The sequence below is a fragment of the Trichomycterus rosablanca genome, chromosome 10, assembly GCF_030014385.1.
Source record: "Trichomycterus rosablanca isolate fTriRos1 chromosome 10, fTriRos1.hap1, whole genome shotgun sequence".
Classification (NCBI taxonomy): Eukaryota; Metazoa; Chordata; class Actinopteri; order Siluriformes; family Trichomycteridae; genus Trichomycterus; species Trichomycterus rosablanca.
The window spans coordinates 4830911-4850698 of NC_085997.1; the positions used below are offsets into that span (position 1 = coordinate 4830911).

General features: G+C 37.7%; 1 protein-coding gene across 1 annotated transcript in view; it reads left to right on the forward strand.

Annotated features, from left to right (window-relative positions):
- Nucleotides 1-19788, forward strand: part of dnah9 (dynein, axonemal, heavy chain 9) — a 188912-nt gene that overhangs the window by 17464 nt on the left and 151660 nt on the right. Inside the window, exons 12-23 of the mRNA XM_063002787.1 lie at nucleotides 4821-4947; nucleotides 7830-8085; nucleotides 9226-9467; nucleotides 9568-9703; nucleotides 9849-10045; nucleotides 10856-11280; nucleotides 12914-13136; nucleotides 15125-15291; nucleotides 15379-16249; nucleotides 17350-17480; nucleotides 18691-18817; nucleotides 19049-19201. Coding sequence (XP_062858857.1) covers nucleotides 4821-4947; nucleotides 7830-8085; nucleotides 9226-9467; nucleotides 9568-9703; nucleotides 9849-10045; nucleotides 10856-11280; nucleotides 12914-13136; nucleotides 15125-15291; nucleotides 15379-16249; nucleotides 17350-17480; nucleotides 18691-18817; nucleotides 19049-19201 — 3055 coding nt within the window. The remainder of the gene's footprint in view (nucleotides 1-4820; nucleotides 4948-7829; nucleotides 8086-9225; nucleotides 9468-9567; nucleotides 9704-9848; nucleotides 10046-10855; nucleotides 11281-12913; nucleotides 13137-15124; nucleotides 15292-15378; nucleotides 16250-17349; nucleotides 17481-18690; nucleotides 18818-19048; nucleotides 19202-19788) is intronic.

Below are 19788 nucleotides of genomic sequence, written 5' to 3' on the forward strand. Positions count from 1 at the left end.
CACGGCCGGGCTGCTATAGCCAAACCTTTGGTCACTCGTGCCGATGCCAAACGTCGGTTTCAATGGTGCAAGGAGCGCAAATCTTGGGCTGTGGACAATGTGAAACATGTATTGTTCTCTGATGAGTCCACCTTTACTGTTTTCCCCACATCCGGGAGAGTTACGGTGTGGAGAAGCCCCAAAGAAGCGTACCACCCAGACTGTTGCATGCCCAGAGTGAAGCATGGGGGTGGATCAGTGATGGTTTGGGCTGCCATATCATGGCATTCCCTTGGCCCAATACTTGTGCTAGATGGGCGCGTCACTGCCAAGGACTACCGAACCATTCTGGAGGACCATGTGCATCCAATGGCGGTGCCGTGTATCAGGATGACAATGCACCAATACACACAGCAAGACTGGTGAAAGATTGGTTTGATGAACATGAAAGTGAAGTTGAACATCTCCCATGGCCTGCACAGTCACCAGATCTAAATATTATTGAGCCACTTTGGGGTGTTTTGGAGAAGCGAGTCAGGAAACGTTTTCCTCCACCAGCATCACGTAGTGACCTGGCCACTATCCTGCAAGAAGAATGGCTTAAAATCCCTCTGACCACTGTGCAGGACTTGTATATGTCATTTCCAAGACGAATTGACGCTGTATTGGCCGCAAAAGGAGGCCCTACACCATACTAATAAATTATTGTGGTCTAAAACCAGGTGTTTCAGTTATTTTGTCCAACCCCTGTATATATTTATATATATATATATATACAGTATATATACAGTATATATATATACTGGTGCTGGTCATAAAATTAGAATGTCATGAAAAAGTAGATTTATTTCAGTAATTCCATTCAAAAAGTGAAACTTGTATATTATATTTATTCATTACACACAGACTGATATATTTCAAATGTTTATTTATTTTAATGTTGATGATTATAACTGACAACTAATGAAAACCCCAAATTCAGTATCTCAGAAAATTAGAATATTGTGACAAGGTACAATATTTAAGACACCTGGTGCCACACTCTAATCAGCTAATTAACTCAAAACACCTGCAAAGGCCTTTAAATGGTCTCTGAGTCTAGTTCTGTAGGCTACACAATCATGGGGAAGACTGCTGACTTGACAGTTGTCCAAAAGACGACCATTGACACCTTGCACAAGGAGGGCAAGACACAAAAGGTCATTGCAAAAGAGGCTGGCTGTTCACAGAGCTCTGTGTCCAAGCACATTAATAGAGAGGCGAAGGGAAGGAAAAGATGTGGTAGAAAAAAGTGTACAAGCAATAGGGATAACCGCACCCTGGAGAGGATTGTGAATCTCCTCCACATTTTTGAATGGGTTTTGTTTCACAAAGAGTGGACTGCAGCTGGAGTCAGTGCTTCAAGAACCACCACGCACAGACGTATGCAAGACATGGGTTTTAGCTGTCGCATTCCTTGTGTCAAGCCACTCTTGAACAAGAGACAGCGTCAGAAGCGTCTCGCCTGGGCTAAAGACAAAAAGGACTGCTGAGTGGTCCAAAGTTATGTGCTCTGATGAAAGTAAATTTTGCATTACCTTTGGAAATCAAGGTCCCAGAGTCTGGAGAAAGAGAGGAGAGGCACAGAATCCACGTTGCTTGAGGTCCAGTGTAAAGTTTCCACAGTCAGTGATGGTTTGGAGTGCCATGTCATCTGCTGGTGTCGGTCCACTGTGTTTTCTGAGGTCCAAGGTCAACGCAGCCGTCTACCAGGAAGTTTTAGAGCACTTCATGCTTCCTGCTGCTGACCAACTTTATGGAGATGCAGATTTCATTTTCCAACAGGATTTGGCACCTGCACACAGTGCCAAAGCTACCAGTACCTGGTTTAAGGACCATGGTATCCCTGTTCTTAATTGGCCAGCAAACTCGCCTGACCTTAACCCCATAGAAAATCTATGGTGTATTGTGAAGAGGAAGATGCGATACGCCAGACCCAACAATTCAGAAGAGCTCAAGGCCACTATCAGAGCAACCTGGGCTCTCATAACACCTGAGCAGTGCCACAGACTGATGGACTCCATGCCACGCCGCATTGCTGCAGTAATCCAGGCACAAGGAGCCCCAACTAAGTATTGAGTTCTGTACATGCTCATACTTTTCATGTTCATACTTTTCAGTTGGCCAACATTTCTAAAAATCCTTTTTTTGTATTGGTCTTAAGTAATATTCTAATTTTCTGAATTTGGGGTTTTCATTAGTTGTCAGCTATAATCATCAACATTAAAATAAATAAACATTTGAAATATATCAGTCTGTGTGTAATGAATGAATATAATATACAAGTTTCACTTTTTGAATGGAATTACTGAAATAAATCAACTTTTTCATGATATTCTAATTTTATGACCAGCACCAGTATATACGTATATACAGTGTATCACAAAAGTGAGTACACCCCTCACATTTCTGCAAATATTTTATTATATCTTTTCATGGGACAACACTATAGAAATAAAACTTGGATATAACTTAGAGTAGTCAGTGTACAACTTGTATAGCAGTGTAGATTTACTGTCTTCTGAAAATAACTCAACACACAGCCATTAATGTCTAAATGGCTGGCAACATAAGTGAGTACACCCCACAGTGAACATGTCCAAATTGTGCCCAAAGTGTCAATATTTTGTGTGACCACCATTATTATCCAGCACTGCCTTAACCCTCCTGGGCATGGAATTCACCAGAGCTGCACAGGTTGCTACTGGAATCCTCTTCCACTCCTCCATGATGACATCACGGAGCTGGTGGATGTTAGACACCTTGAACTCCTCCACCTTCCACTTGAGGATGCGCCACAGGTGCTCAGTTGGGTTTAGTCCATCACCTTTACCTTCAGCTTCCTCAGCAAGGCAGTTGTCATCTTGGAGGTTGTGTTTGGGGTCGTTATCCTGTTGGAAAACTGCCATGAGGCCCAGTTTTCGAAGGGAGGGGATCATGCTCTGTTTCAGAATGTCACAGTACATGTTGGAATTCATGTTTCCCTCAATGAACTGCAGCTCCCCAGTGCCAGCAACACTCATGCAGCCCAAGACCATGATGCTACCACCACCATGCTTGACTGTAGGCAAGATACAGTTGTCTTGGTACTTCTCACCAGGGTGCCGCCACACATGCTGGACACCATCTGAGCCAAACAAGTTTATCTTGGTCTCGTCAGACCACAGGGCATTCCAGTAATCCATGTTCTTGGACTGCTTGTCTTCAGCAAACTGTTTGTGGGCTTTCTTGTGCGTCAGCTTCCTTCTGGGATGACGACCATGCAGACCGAGTTGATGCAGTGTGCGTCGTATGGTCTGAGCACTGACAGGCTGACCTCTCACGTCTTCAACCTCTGCAGCAATGCTGGCAGCACTCATGTGTCTATTTTTTAAAGCCAACCTATGGATATGACGCCGAACACGTGGACTCAACTTCTTTGGTCGACCCTGGCGAAGCCTGTTCCGAGTGGAACCTGTCCTGGAAAACCGCTGTATGACCTTGGCCACCATGCTGTAGCTCAGTTTCAGGGTGTTAGCAATCTTCTTATAGCCTAGCCCATCTTTGTGGAGAGCAACAATTCTATTTCTCACATCCTCAGAGAGTTCTTTGCCATGAGGTGCCATGTTGAATATCCAGTGGCCAGTATGAGAGAATTGTACCCAAAACACCAAATTTAACAGCCCTGCTCCCCATTTACACCTGGGACCTTGACACATGACACCAGGGAGGGACAACGACACATTTGGGCACAATTTGGACATGTTCACTGTGGGGTGTACTCACTTATGTTGCCAGCTATTTAGACATTAATGGCTGTGTGTTGAGTTATTTTCAGAAGACAGTAAATCTACACTGCTATACAAGCTGTACACTGACTACTCTAAGTTATATCCAAGTTTCATGTCTATAGTGTTGTCCCATGAAAAGATATAATGAAATATTTGCAGAAATGTGAGGGGTGTACTCACTTTTGTGATACACTGTATATATACACCGATCAGCCTCCTTGTTTCTACACACATTATCTATTTTATCAGCTCCACCTGCCATATATAAGCACTTTGTAGTTCTACAATTACTGACTGTAGTTGTTAGCCCCCTTTCATGCTGTTCTTCAATGGTCAGGACCCCCACAGGACCACTACAGAGCAGGTATTATTTAGGTGGTGGGTCATTCTCAGCACTGCAGTGACACTGACATGGTGGTGGTGTGTTAGTGTGTGTTGTGCTGGTATGAGTGGATCAGACACAGCAATGCTGCTGGAGTTTTGAAACACCTCACTGTCACGGCTGGACTGAGAATAGTCCACCAACCAAAAATATCCAGCCAACAGCGCCACGTGGGCAGCGTCCTGTGACCACTGATGAAGGTCTAGAAGATGACCGACTCAAACATCAGCAATAGATGAGAGATCGTCTCTGACTTTACATCTACAAGATGGACCAATTAGGTAGGAGTGTCTAATAGAGTGGACATGGTATTTAAAAACTCACTCATACCAGCACAACACACACTAACACACCACCACCATGTCAGTGTCACTGCAGTGCTGAGAATGATCCACCACCTAAATAATACCTGCTCTGTGGTGGTCCTGTGGGGGTCCTGACCATTGAAGAACAGGGTGAAACAGGTTAAAAAAGTATGCAGAGAAACAGATGGACTACAGTCAGTAATCGTAGAACTACAAAGTAGAGCTGATAAAATGGACAGTGAGTGTAGAAACTAGGAGGTGGTTTTAATGTTATGGCTGATCAATGTATATTCTTCAAGACTGCTCTGTATCATATTCTAATTATCTTTATGCATCCACGTCAAGGTACTCGTCTCAGCTTTACAACAAATGGACCGTCTCAGTGGGAGAAAAGTCCCAGTATAACCTCAACCAGCCCCTGATCTTCAGAGATCCAGCGTCCAAACTTATCAGTGTCAACTTCAACCCACAGGTAAGACCATAGTAAGGCATAGCACGTGTATATACGTATATATACAGTTGATCACATATTTATCCCCTGCACAGATTCCATATCATATAGTTGTGGCAGGATTACTTATAATTCAGTATATTTTACATACACCATTCTGACTATGGCTTTTACATAGCTTGGAACACTCTAGAAACACCACTGGACCACATAGCCATCGCACAGTTCGAAAGCAGATGCGTTATTCGTCCTAGAGATACATACTTTGGTGCGAAAAATACAATTCAATCCAAGAACAACAGAAAACGAGGTCCTGCAGAAGCAAAGCAGCCCCAAAACATCACATTATCACCACCATGTTTGACTGTTGATATGATGCTTTTATGGTGGGATGCGGTTTTAGCTTTACGCTAGATGTAACAGGACACATGTCTTCCAGAAAGTTCCACCTTTGGCTCATCAGCTTACAGAATGTTAATCCAAAAATCTTTAGGGTCATCTAGATAGTTTGGCTCTCCAATGGATGCCATTTTTACCCAGTGTCTTTCCTATTGTGGAATTATGTACATTGATCATAACTGAGGTACTAATGTTGAATGTTGACTTCCACTCTGACTGAGGAGAGCCGTGACTAACACAAGAACCCAGTCACACCCTGATCCCATTATCCATCGACCAGCCAGCAGAGGTCTTAACTGCATCAGTTATAAGGAATCCTTTCCGGGACCCTCCCTGCGAACGAGCCAATCATCTTTCGTGTAGGCGCCCAGCCTGCCGGTAGCAGAGCTGAGATTCAAACACGTCGGTTAGAATCTCAGCTCTGCTTCTGTCAGGTCTGGTGTGTTGGCGTGTTTTCCCTTGGCGCCACTTGAGTGCCATCATCTGGGTTCTTTTAAGACCCCCTGGATGAGTCGTTGATGCGTTTTTGCCAATTCTGGCAGGCTGGCCACTCCTGAAAAGGTTCACCGCTGTTCCTCCACTGTTTTTCCATTTGTGATAATCACTCTCACTGTGGTTTGCTGGAGTCCCAGAGCTTTTTCCAGACTGTTAGATTTCACATGTGACTTTAGAATGTGGCATCATGTGCTGCTTTTTGAGACCTTCTAGAATCTAGATGATTCACATTGCCAGACGGGGTCTATTCAAGTGATGTTTAGGTTCAGCAGGTCTGGCGGTAATGGTGCCTGGGCGTGGCTAGTGAAATTTGGTTAACTGGTTGAGTTAGTAGCTATGGGGCAATTACTAAAGGTGCAAGTCTTGTATAGTATGTGTCTGTAGTTGGACAACAATTCTGATATTATATTAGACTTTTTATTCTTGTTTTCCCCTCTTTTGACCTTTCACTATGAAACCCAATGTTCTTTTTTTTTAACATAATGCACTCTTATTTCGCTCCAAGCATTCAACCGCTCCGCTCCGTTCCAGCTTCTGTAATCATCAGGACGTCCCCGAGGTGGCTCTTGTGTATTGTAAAACCATGAGACTAATTTGTTGATCTTTCAATTTATTACATTTTGCTTTAAGCCGTGCATTAACCTTGGCGTTCTTTCTGCGACACTCATTATTTCCAGACACCCCGGGCACATTTAGCCTTTCTGCCTGCCAAGTACGATTCGTGGATCCACATAATGTTCGGATCCGATCATTTATCTCACCAGTGGATCTGGCACCATCTGGAAACACTGGCCGCATCTTGGACACGCCACCTATTCATGGCAGGGTGACACCAAAACGTACTCACCAGAAACAAGGGGGTGTTCGGAGTAGCCAGTTCTGCACCTCACAGACAGTAAATGCAGGCAATGCTTGAGCCCAGGACTTTGTGGTGCTCTATAGCACCTGGACCATAATGCTACACTGACACTTTTTAGGGAGTGGAATATATTAGGCAACCCCAAGCTGTGGGCAACATTTATGTGGATGTTACTTTGACAGATTGACCAAGCACACCCTATTCCCTATTGGTAGCTGCCTCTTTTAGTAGGATAATGCACCCTGCCACAGTGCAAATCCTGTTAAAGAACATTCGAGGAACACAACAAAGACTTCCAAGGGTTGACTTGGCTATGAGGGATGTGCTGAAGTCCAATTCTTGGAGGCCCCATCTCCCAACTTACAATAATAGCTTCTCAACAAGGAGTTCAAGGTGTAGATTTGGCTGGATTGTCTGTCAATCTCTTGGGTCCAGATACCACAGGACACCTTATGATGTCTTATGGACTCCATGTCTCAATAGATAGGACGTCTTGAGGAACACAACAAAAAGTTCAAGGTGTTGACTTGGGTCCCAGAAAAGTTGTGCCACACTGAATGCTGGGAGCTACCTCGAAATTAGGTCCAGAATATTGCCCAGAATAAGGTATCTCACTTGATATACATCGACCAGGCATAACATTATGACCACTGACAGGTGAAGTAAATAACACTGATCATCTCTTCCATCACGGCACCTGTTAGTGGGTGGGATATATTACACAGCAAGTGAACATTTTATCCTCAAAGTTCATGTTAGAAGCAGGAAAAATGGGCGTGAGGATTTAGGTGAGTTTGACGAGGGCCAGAGTGTGATGGCTAGACGACTGGGTCAGAGCATCTCCAAAACTGCAGCTCTTGTGGGGTGTTTCCCTGTCTGCAGTGGTCAGTATTTATCAAAAGTGGTTCAAGAAAGGAACAGAGGTAAACCGGCGACAGGGTCATGGGCAGCCAAGGCTCATTGATGCAAGTGGGGAGCGAAGGCTGGCCTGTGTGGTCCGATCCAACAAACTGCTGAAGAAGTTAATGCTGGTTCTGATAGAAAGGTGTCGGAATACACAGTGCATCACAGTTTGCAAAAAAAAAAAGGGGACCAAAACAATATTAGAAAGGTGGTCATAATGTTATGACATTATGTTTCTGTCCCGCAGTTGGTGTCAGTGCTACGAGAGGTGAGGTATCTAGAGGCCGGTCAGGCCGAGGTTATACCAGACCTCGCCGCCGAGATTTACTCCAACAAGGAGCAGCTCTGTCAGTACGTCGCCAATCTGGAGCTCATGACCGGTTGGTACAATAAGGTGATGGGGACGGCGCTGGAGGTGGAGTTCCCTCTGATCCAGAAACAGCTGGATGGCATTGACGTACAGCTTAAAGAAGCCGAGGATACCATCAACTGGAAAAGCAAAGGTGTGTTTAAAGAAAATGAGCAATTTTGAACATTATTTGAAGAAATAATCATGAATAAATATAAAGTTGACGTCGAATGCTAACGCACAGCACATTTAAAATACGTCCCTGTCATGCCGGTGTTGTTATTTGAATGATTTCTGGAGCTGTTTTTGTTTTCCTGTGGCTTAGTGAATACAAAATGCTGGTTTGTTATGTCTGCGTCTGGAATTATGCTGAGATTTGGGGTCTGTCTGAAAACCTAGTGAGCTGACTTGCTCCCTACTGCCTACCTAGGGAGCCGCCTAAGTACAGAGGATTTTACTAAGTTATATAATTTTGCCCGTTTTTATTTGTTGATGTCATTTACGCTCCATAATGCATCACAGTTTCCAGTAGGAAACAGATTTGGACTCCAGACAGTCCAGGCCAGTCTAGCACCTGCACTCTCTGATTTTACATAACACATTTGACCTAGTCTACCTATGGAGCCATCTAAGTTCTGAGGATTTTACCATGGCAGATTATTTAGACACACTACTTAAACGTCAGTTAGGTCACTGCAGGCCGCTCAGGTGTGCGCAGCGGTGAAATACGCTACCACACCAGAGCTGGGATTTGAATATATCGTATCGAATCTCAGCTCTGCCATCTGGCTGGGCTGGGCCGCCACATGAACAACGTTTGGCTGTTGTTCATACAGGGTTAGGGAGCTTTATAGGGACCTCATAACCGATGCAATTACGACCTCTGCTGGCTGGTTGATGGCATCTGCACAGTAGAGGAATAATGCTGATCAGGGTGTGGCTCTCCGTACACAGGGCTGATTCGCATATGAACTCGGCTGGTGCAGGTGAAAAAAAATGCAGTCGGGTACTGCTCACGTATCGGTGGGGACGTGTGTCAGTTCGCTCTCCTCAATCAGGGGCGGGGGTCCGCATGAGTAGAGAGGAAGCATAACACAAAAATCAGGAGAAAAAAAAAACTGCAGTTTTCTGTTACTTAGCTAACACAGTTAGCCTCAGACCATTCAAACCAATGGGCTGAGGCGGCACAATCCGCTAGCATCCCAGCTAACATCTCTAAAACCAGTTAAATTGTCACTGACAAGTCCAAATTTGCAAATAAATGACACTTGTACTTCATTTTGTGTCAATCTAGAAATCTGGGAGTACATTCAAACCATACTTGAGGCCGTACACGATCTAGAACAACGTCTGCAGAGGACCAAAGACAACGTAGAGGAGATCCAGAACACCATGAAGACCTGGGCTCATCCCGTCTACGACAGGAAAGAGGGCAAAAAAGAAAACCTCCTCAATTTAGAGGACAAGCCAGAGCGATTAGAAAGAATATATAACCAGATCCGGTCCTCCGGAGAGAAAATCCACTTTATACTGAAGGTCAGTCTTGGAGTGAGAGGTTCTGTAGAACGTCTAACAGTCGTAATCGATGAGACAGTAAATAAAACCTTGTGATTCTTTATTTTCTTTGTAAATCTAGGAAAATCTAAGACTTTTTCAAGCTGATCCTGGTTCTGCTGAGTGGAAGTCGTATGTAAAGTATGTTGATGAGATGGTCATCGGTGGTTTTTATAACAGCATCGACTGCTCCCTGAAGTTCTTCCTAGACAATACAGGTAGGATTTTTGTTCCTACTTAATAAAAAAGGCTGTTTGATGGTTTTTAGAAAATTAGGGAAAATGTTCAGAACCACAGACAGTTAAAATTTTTTCTTAATCATATTTCCTTTTATCAAATATATATTAATATGTCCTGATCTAGAGGAAAGACCTGGATTCACTCCACTCTTTGAAGTCAAGCTAAACCTAGAGGTTCCTGATATAGTCTTTCATCCGTCTCTGGAGTTTGGGGCTTCCAACAACTTCTACGATCTAGTAGAGAGTCTCATCAGCGACGTCTACAGGATCGCCTCACTGGTGCCACGACTGGCCGAGCACAGCAGCAGTCCAAATTACCAGGTACATGGGACATTGTCCGTTACTGAGCATTCATTCGCTCCAGGCATCCCTCTATTTAATCATAATAATAATAATAATAATAATAACAACAACAAAACAGTAATAAAATAATAATAGCAGTATTATTAATAGTAATAATAATAATAATAATAATAAAATAATAATAATAGCAATAGTATTAATAATAATAATAATAGCAATAGTATTAATAATAATAATAATAATAATATTAATAATAATAATAATAATAATAATATAATAATAATAATAATATAATAATAGCAGTGGTATTATTAATTAAAATAATAATAATAATGATAATAATAATAATAGCAGTAGCATTAATAATAATAATAATAATAATAATAATAGCAGTAGTATTACTACTACTACTACTAATAATAATAATATAATAATATAATAATAGCAGTAGTATTATTAATTAAAATAATAATAATAATGATAATAATAATAGCAGTAGTATTAATAATAATAATAATAATAACAGTAATAATAATAATGGCAGTATTAATAATAATAATAATAATAATAATAATGATGATAATAATAAGTATTATTATTAATAATAATAATAATAGCAGTATTAATAATAATAATAATAATAATAATTGCAGTAGTATTAATAATAATAATAATAGCAGTAGTATTATTATTAATAATAATAATAATAATAGCTGTAGTATTATTAATAATTACCAACGTTAAGCCATTGTTGCACACCATATAGGAAGAAGCTCCGATGAAAAAAGCTGTAACGCTTCTCTAAAAATAAAGCATCTGTGTTCACAGGACGAAATGGAGGACATGACAGATCTAGCAGACATCCGTCAGCTTCTAATGGACCGTGTCCAGAGGGTAATGGCAAAATGCTGGGAGTACAGTAACTCATTTGACCATTATGATTACCTGTACGTGGGCAACAGGAAGGAGTTCATGCGCCTGTTCTTGCTCTACGGTCACGTCCTCACCTCCGAAGAGATGGAGGCTCATGCAGAGGACGGGGTCCCTGAAAATCCTCCCACCCTGGAGCGCTTCCGTGAGCAGGTGGACTCGTACGAGAGCACGTACGAAGAAGTGTACAGGCTCGAACCCGTCTGCGCCTTCGACGGCTGGATGAGGGTGGACGCACGGGCCTTCAAGAGCGCCCTGCTTATCATTATCAAAAAGTGGAGTCTGATGTTCAAGCAGCATCTTATCGACCATGTAACACACAGGTAATGAGTGATTTCATAACAAATATTATATACTCTATATAAAGGTGGGCAATGTGGCAAAATATCATATAACTTACATTTAAATGGTTATAAAATACCAATGAAAAGTTTTCACACACTGAGATGAGTTCTTGAATCTTGAATATCAATCTCACTGGGTAAAAAAAACCCCGGTGAGCCAAAATATTACAACCATATGCTGTCAAAACTGTTCAGCCATTGGTTACTAGTCTTTAGCTGTGTGGTGATGCATTCACCTCATCAGCAGTATATTAAAATTATCTGCGATAGGAACCCCAGTAGCCCTTCTATAAATAAAATAATATTTTGTGTTGTGTTGTGTTTGTGTTGTGTTTAATATTAATAATATTAATAATTATAAATACAACAAATAAAAATAACAAAAATATAAAAAACAAACAAAAGCTAATAACAATTAACAATAACAATTAACAATAATTATATAATAATAATAATAATAATAATAATAATAATAATAATAATAAATTGCAGTGTTATTGTAATAAATCAAGAAATAAAGAAATTAATTAATTAATAATAAAAAATAAAAATAATAGTAATTATGAATACAACAAATAAGAATACAAAAAAGTAAAATAAAAAAATTTAAAATAGCTAATAAAAAACAATGTCCAGTTAATATTTTAAAATAATAATAATAATATATTGCAGTGTTATTGTGATAATTAGATACATTAATGAATAAATAATTAATTAACATAATAATAATAATAATAATTATAATAATAATAATTATTATTATTATTATAAAAACAAATAAAAATAAGTAAAATATAAATAAATAAGTAAAAGCTAATGAAAATTAACGTCCAGTTAATGTTTTAAAATAATAATAATAATAATAATAATAGTAATAATAATGTTAAATAGCAGTGTTATTCTAAAGAATAAATAAATGAATGAATAAATAAATTAATAATAATAAATAATAAAAAATAAATAAAAACTAATAAAAATTAATGTCCAGTTAATATTTTAAATAGTACAAGCAGCACCCCCTCCCCACCCCCTCCCCCCATGTTCAAAATATGGCTGTTCAGTGAACATGAAAAGTGATCGAAAGGTCAACACTTATGGCAGAAAATCAGGAAGACCTGAACATCCATATAAGGAAAGTACTATAATTAGGGGTTAAAAGATGGGACTTCAGCTCAATATGATTACCAATAATCATATGTAGTGGACAGCCTTTGTGTACTTGGTTCAATTACTAACAGCACAGGGTCCAGCAGTCCTGAATATGACACAGACTGAAGGAACTGGGATAAATCAATGCTTTTGAACTTTTTGTTCCTTGGACGGCAAAGAAAACGAGCAAATCGATCCTCGATCAAATCTAAACAGATCTCTAGCTTGAAGCCCAGATAAAAAAACTGAAGGTCTTATTTTGTACACATGAGGAAAAGAACCAGTTTATTGAAGAACACGATTTGGAAGAGGTTGGTCGGCTACTAAATTTATGGATGGATATGAGCCAGGGGTTGCAATCGAATTGACAGCACTTAATAAAGTACCTATGGATAAACACTCTGTAGTTACCTGTACTAGAAACAATGATTTTACTTCTGTCTAATGCCGTATTTTTCTACAGTTTGACTGATCTGGACGAGTTTATTAAGATAACCGTGACAGGCCTGGGCAGCAAGGTGGAGGAAGGCGATTACACCGGCCTGGTGGACATCATGGGTCACCTCATGGCGGTCAAAGAAAGGCAGAGCTCCACCGATGAGATGTTCGTGCCACTGCAGCACACCATCGATCTGCTAAAGACGTATGAGCAGGAACTTCCTGAAGCGGTCTACAAGCTGCTCGAGGTAATTGCCTTCATAAAAGAGCTGAACCGTCAATACTTAGCGAGTGGCTATAAACCCGTTCCACTTCCAGTGTCTCACCTAATAGATACGTTTATTAAACTGGGGATAGTTCAAGTCTACATTTCCCTGCACAGGTAACCAGGCGTTCGATCTGAGGCTTTATCATAGTCTTGGCGTCAGAATAATGAATTAGCAGTATTTTCTGGTGGTGCTGCTTTTAATATTGAAAATATTAACAGGGTATTTTCCTTTTATTAGTTTTTATATTTTTATTTTATTGTACTTTGATTTTTTTTTATTTCATTTTAATTTTGTATTTTAAATTTAAATTTAAAATTTTTAAATTTAAATGTATTTTATTATTATTCATTTATTAATTATTTTTTTTATTCAGCATTTTCCATACTGTCCCAACTTCTTCCTGATTCGGGGTTGTATATACGTCTACATTTTTTGGCAAGGGCTTAGACAAGGCCCTTTTGCATTCCAGTATGACCGTGTCCATCTTTCCAGTTGTGGTCCATTAGCAATTTTCCAACCATAGATCAGCTTTAATGGTTGTACCTGCACTAAATTGCTTTTAAATTGAAAGGCTAATTGTATAAGTATATACATCCATTCCTGCATTTTAGACCTGCAACATATTTCAAAAACACTTGGGACAGGGGCAATTTAAGTCTAGTAATGATGTTTAAAAAAAAGAAATAATAACTACATATTTTGGGCTCATTTATATGAAATAAAACTCAAAGTGAATTTATATTTTCATGTTTTAAATAAATGTTATTAATGTATTAATTATTAGATGTTATAATTGTATTAATTTATGTATTTATTTATTTATTTATTTAAATGTATTCATATATTTATTTATGTACTATATTTATTTGTATTTTATTTAATGCATTATATTTATGCATGTATTTATTTAATCATTTAGCATTTTCCATACTGTTCCAACTTTTTCCTGATTTGGGGTTGTATATACGTCAAAATTTTTTGGCAAGAGCTTAGACAAGACCCTTTTCCTGTTCCAGTTTGACTGTGTCCACCTTCACAAACTGAGGTCCATTAACAAATGTCCAACCAAATTGTAATTGTGCATATATTCCTGCATTTCAGACCTGCAACACATTTCAAAAATACTTGGAACGGGGGCAATTTAGGGCTAGTAATGAGAAGAAGAAAAAAAAAAAAAAAAAAAAAAAAAAACTACATAAAAACTATATGTCTTGGGTTCATACTGTCTGCAGTGGAATAAAAGTCAAAGTAAATTAATATTTTTATGTTTTAAATACATTTTATTAATATAATTTTTTTTATTCATGTGCTTATTTATTTCTTTATTGTATTTCTTTTGTGTTTATTCATGTATTTATTTATTAATTCATATATTTATTTATTGTGTTGTATTTATTTATGTATTTATTTATTCATGTGCTTATTTATTTCTTTATTGTATTTATTTTATATATTTATTCATGTATTTATTTATTTATTGTGTTTTATGTATTTATCTATTTATTTATTCATTTATTTATTTATTGTGTTTTATTTATTTATTTATTTATTTATTTATTTATTTATTTATTTATTTATTTATTCATTTATTTATTCATTTATTTATTCATTTTTTATGTATTATTCATTTATTTATTTATTCATTTATTTATTGTGTTTTATGTATTTATTGTTTTTATGTGTTTATTTATTTATTCATTAATTAGCATTTTCCATACTGTCCCAACCTCTCCTGATCTGGCATTGTAAATGTTTTCCAATATTTTGGAAAGAGTTTGGACAAGGCCATTTCCCACTCCAGTATGACCGTGTCCACAGCAACTCTGGTGTCCAAGTTTTCTGTATTTTAAGATTGCAAAATTACACAATTTACGTCAAACACAATCAAATACAAATTAAAGAAAAGACGTCCTCTTAGAGACGTGTAACATTCATATACTGTTTGTATCTTGTACTTTTATGCGTAGGAGCTACCAGAGAAGTGGACTAACATTAAGAAACAAGCTGGGGTGACCAAACAGCACGTGGCTCCACTGCAGGACAACGAGGTGGCTAAACTACGCCAGAAATGCGCCACGTTCGATGTGGACCAGCACACTTTCAGGGAGCGCTTTCGCACCCAGGGGCCTTTTAGGTAAAACCTACATCCACAAAATGATCATCATATATGTTAAAGTTATATCATTAAAAATTAGTACTTACAGACTTTGGTATATCACAGGTTCGACATTACAAACCCATATCAGATGCTCGACGTGGCCCACAAGCAGATCCAGGAGAAGGAATCCGTCATGGCCGAGCTCATCGAATCAGCCGGACTGTTCGAGGTCAACGTACCCGACTACAAGCAGCTCAAGCAGTGCCGCAAAGAGGTGTCCATCCTCAAAGAACTGTGGGATTTGATCATGGCTGTCCGGTTCAGTCTGGACTCCTGGCGCACCACCCTATGGAAAGACATCAGCGTGGACGACATGGAGACGGAGTGCAAGCGCGTCTCCAAAGAGCTCCGCATCCTGGACAAAGAGTCTCGCGCCTGGGACGCCTTCAGCGGCCTGGAGGGCGTTGTCAGGAACACCCTGACGTCTCTCCGGGCCGTAGCCGAACTTCAGAACCCGGCCATCCGTCCTCGCCACTGGCAGCAGCTCATGGGAGCCACGGGGGTCCAATTCACCATGGACCGAGACACCACGCTGGCCGACCTGCTGAACCTCAACCTGCACTTCTTCGAAGACGAGGTGAGAGCCATCGTGGACCGCTCCGTCAAGGAAATGGGCATGGAGAAAGTCCTGAGCGAGCTGGACGCCACCTGGACGACCATGCAGTTCAGCTACGAGTCCCACCCTCGTACCGACGTCCCCCTTCTCAAGACGGACGAGGAGCTGGTCGAGACGCTGGAGGACAACCAGGTGCAGCTGCAGAACCTCATGTCTTCCAAGTACATCTCCTTCTTCCTGGACGAGGTGTCGTCCTGGCAGCGCCGGCTCTCGGCGGCCGACTCGGTGATCTCCATTTGGTTCGAGGTGCAGAGGACCTGGTCCCACCTGGAGAGCATCTTCATAGGTTCGGAGGATATCCGCTCACAGTTACCCGAGGTTTGTGTTCTTGTTTGAGGTGGATTTGTTTCGTGTTGTAATGTGCTGTCACAAATTTGGCTCCTGATGATGACAGCATGGGAAGGTTCATGATTAATAAATAACATCAGAACTAAACAGCAAATACAAACGTAGCAAAAAGTCATTGCACAGAGCTATTATTATTATTATTATTATTATTATTACTATTGTTATTATTATTATTTTATTTATTATTTTAAATGCCAAAGTCAAAATTCAGAGCTTTTATTATTATTATTATTTATTATTATTGTTATTATTATTATTTAAAACAGCAAATATGAATGTAGCAGATTACTTATTAATCAGTCATAGCACAGCAAATATTATTATTATTATTATTATTATTATCATTATTATTATTATTATATTATTATTATTTGTATTGTTATTATTTATTATTATTATTATTTTCAATAATAATCAGAACAATAAATTTAAAAGTTGCAGATTATTTATTTAGTGACAAAAAGTAATTGCATAGAGCAATCATTATTATTATTACTATTATTATTAGTAGTATTATTACTATTATTATTATTGTTATTATTACTATTATTATTATTGTTATTATTGCTATTATTATTATTATTACTATTATTATTATTTTTATTATTACTATTAATATTATTATTATTACTATAATAATAATAATAATTATTATTATTATTACTATTATTATTATTCTATTATTATTATTACTCCTATTATTATTACTATTATTATTATTATTACTATTATTATTATTACTATTCAAACCAGTGAATATAAATGTAGCCGGTGATTTATTCAGTGACAGAAATCATGCCAGGTGCCTATAATGAGGACCAGGTCTGGTTTAAATGAGACCCTTAGTGACATGAGGCTCATCATCTGCTCCCTGCCGACGCTGCTTTTATTGATTTAGATCACAGATAAAAATTTCCGTCTTTTGAAAATGCTTTCAGCTAAATTATCCAGATATTTATCAGGGTATGCTAATAACCAGAGAGCCAGATGTTTGCTAACAATCTCGGTTAGTGTTTTGCTGCTGGGAAACAACATTTACCCCGGCTATTGCCTTATAAATATTTCCACAGGACTCCAAATGCTTTGACGGCATTGATGGAGATTTCAAAGAGCTGGCTTATGATGCTCATAAAACGCCCAACGTTGTGGAGGCCACCAATAAACCTGGACTTTATACCAGACTGGAGGACATTCAGAGCAGGTCCGGCGCTGGTTTTTATTTATGTTTTTTTTTGTTATGTATTCTCTCAGTACTTTCTTTCTCCTTCTCCTTTTTTCCTCCTATGTTTACCTTGGTATTAGCAAGGTGCTATTATAATAATTATTATTATTACTTTGTTTAATAAAACATAATCCTATTTAAACCCAAGTTATAGCTTAGAGCTATAATTTATTTATGTATTATTTTTTTACTAGAGAGAAAAATAAACTCACTCACTTTCTTAACCGCTTATTCAATCAGGGTGCTGGAGCCTTTCCCAGCTTTTCAATGGGCGCAAGGCACACAGTAACCATCGCCAGTCCATTGCAGGGCAGACATGCACATGCACACACACACACACACACACCCACACCCACATCCACAACCACACCCACACCCCCACCCACACCCACACACACCCACACACACCCACACACACCCACACACACACAGAACAAAAGAAAACAATATTTTTATTGTATATTATTATTATTATTATTACTGGATAATAATTTACTGGAGAGAAAGATAAAACGTTATTATCATTATAATTATTATTAATATTCATAAAAAAAAATCTTAAAAAAACCCAAATCATAACTCAGAGCTATTATTTATTTATCTATTATTGTACTGGAAACAAAACATTATTATTATTATTTATTTATTTTTATTATTATCTTATTTAAACGTAAGTCATAGCACAGAGCTATTATTTATTTATTTATTATTTTACTGGAAAGAAAAAAGAAAACAATAATAATAATGTCACTGTTAAATGTTATTATTATTAGCTTTTATTATTATCTTATTTAAACCTGTCATAGCTCAGAGCATTATTTATTTATTATTTTACTGGAGAGAAAAAAGAAAACAATGATAATAGTTATTATTAAATATTCTTTATTATTATTATTATTATTATTATTATTATTATTATTATTATTAATAAACCCAAGTCATGGCTCAGAGCTATTATTTATTTATTTATTTATTTTTCTATTCATTATTTTTTATTGGGAAAAAAAAGAAAACAATATATCTACTCAGGTGCTCCAATGAAAGAGTTGACGAATTTAATGAGTAAAATTTTGAGGTGCCCGTCATGTACAGGTCTGAGGTGGAAGATTGGTCAATTCCAAAAAGCTCACAAACTTTACTTTGCACCCGTTTTTAGTTCAAGTGTTTAATGGTGCTTTTTTAAATGCAGGTTGGCTCTTTGTGAGAAAGCTCTGACTGAGTATTTGGATACAAAGCGACTGGCCTTTCCCAGGTTCTACTTCATCTCATCCGCTGATCTCCTGGACATCCTGTCCAACGGCACTAATCCTCAGCAGGTAGTATTACGACCACTAGTATTACGACCACACCCATTGTATTTACATTCCACACCGTATTTGGTTCTGGTTTGGTACTTTATAAGGAGATGCAGACATGCATGCAGTACTCGAAATTACCCTCCAGATGGCAGTGTTGGTTACTGCTTACATGCCAGGCATAATGACACATTTCGAATCAATTTGACTGACTGCTGGTTTTCATTTGAGCTCTTGGTTCTCCACCCTCAGGTTCAGAGACATTTATCCAAGTTGTTTGACAACATGGCCAAGATGAAGTTTGAAAATGATGCCGATGGCATCCCCACAAAGACAGGGCAGGGCATGTACAGCAAGGAAGAGGAGTATGTGCCATTCAGTGAGCCCTGCGACTGCACCGGCCAGGTATATTTACCTAATTACATTCATGGCCCATCAGTGTCTCCTAAATAAAAAAAAGAAATACTTACATAAATAAATAAATAAATAGATACTTACATTAATAAGTAAATACTTAAATAAATAAATAAATACTTACTTAAATAAATAAATAAATACTTACTTAAATAAATACTTAAATAAATAAATAAATACTTACTTTAAAATAAATAAATACCTACTTAAAAATAAATAAATAAATACTTAAATAAATAGATACATGAATGAATAAAAACTTAAATAAATACTTACTTTAAAATAAATTAATACTTAAATAAATACTTACTTAAAAATAAGTAAATGCTTAAATAAATAAATAAATACTTATTAAAATAAAAAAATAATTCTTAAATAAATAAATACTTATTTAAATAAATAAATACTTATTTAAATAAATAAATACTTATTTAAATAAATAAATACTTATTTAAATAAATAAATACTTAAATAAATAAATGCTTACTTAAAAATAAATTAACACTTACTTAAAAAAATTTGTAAATACTTAAATAAATAAGTACTTACTAAAATAAATAAATACATTTTATTACAAG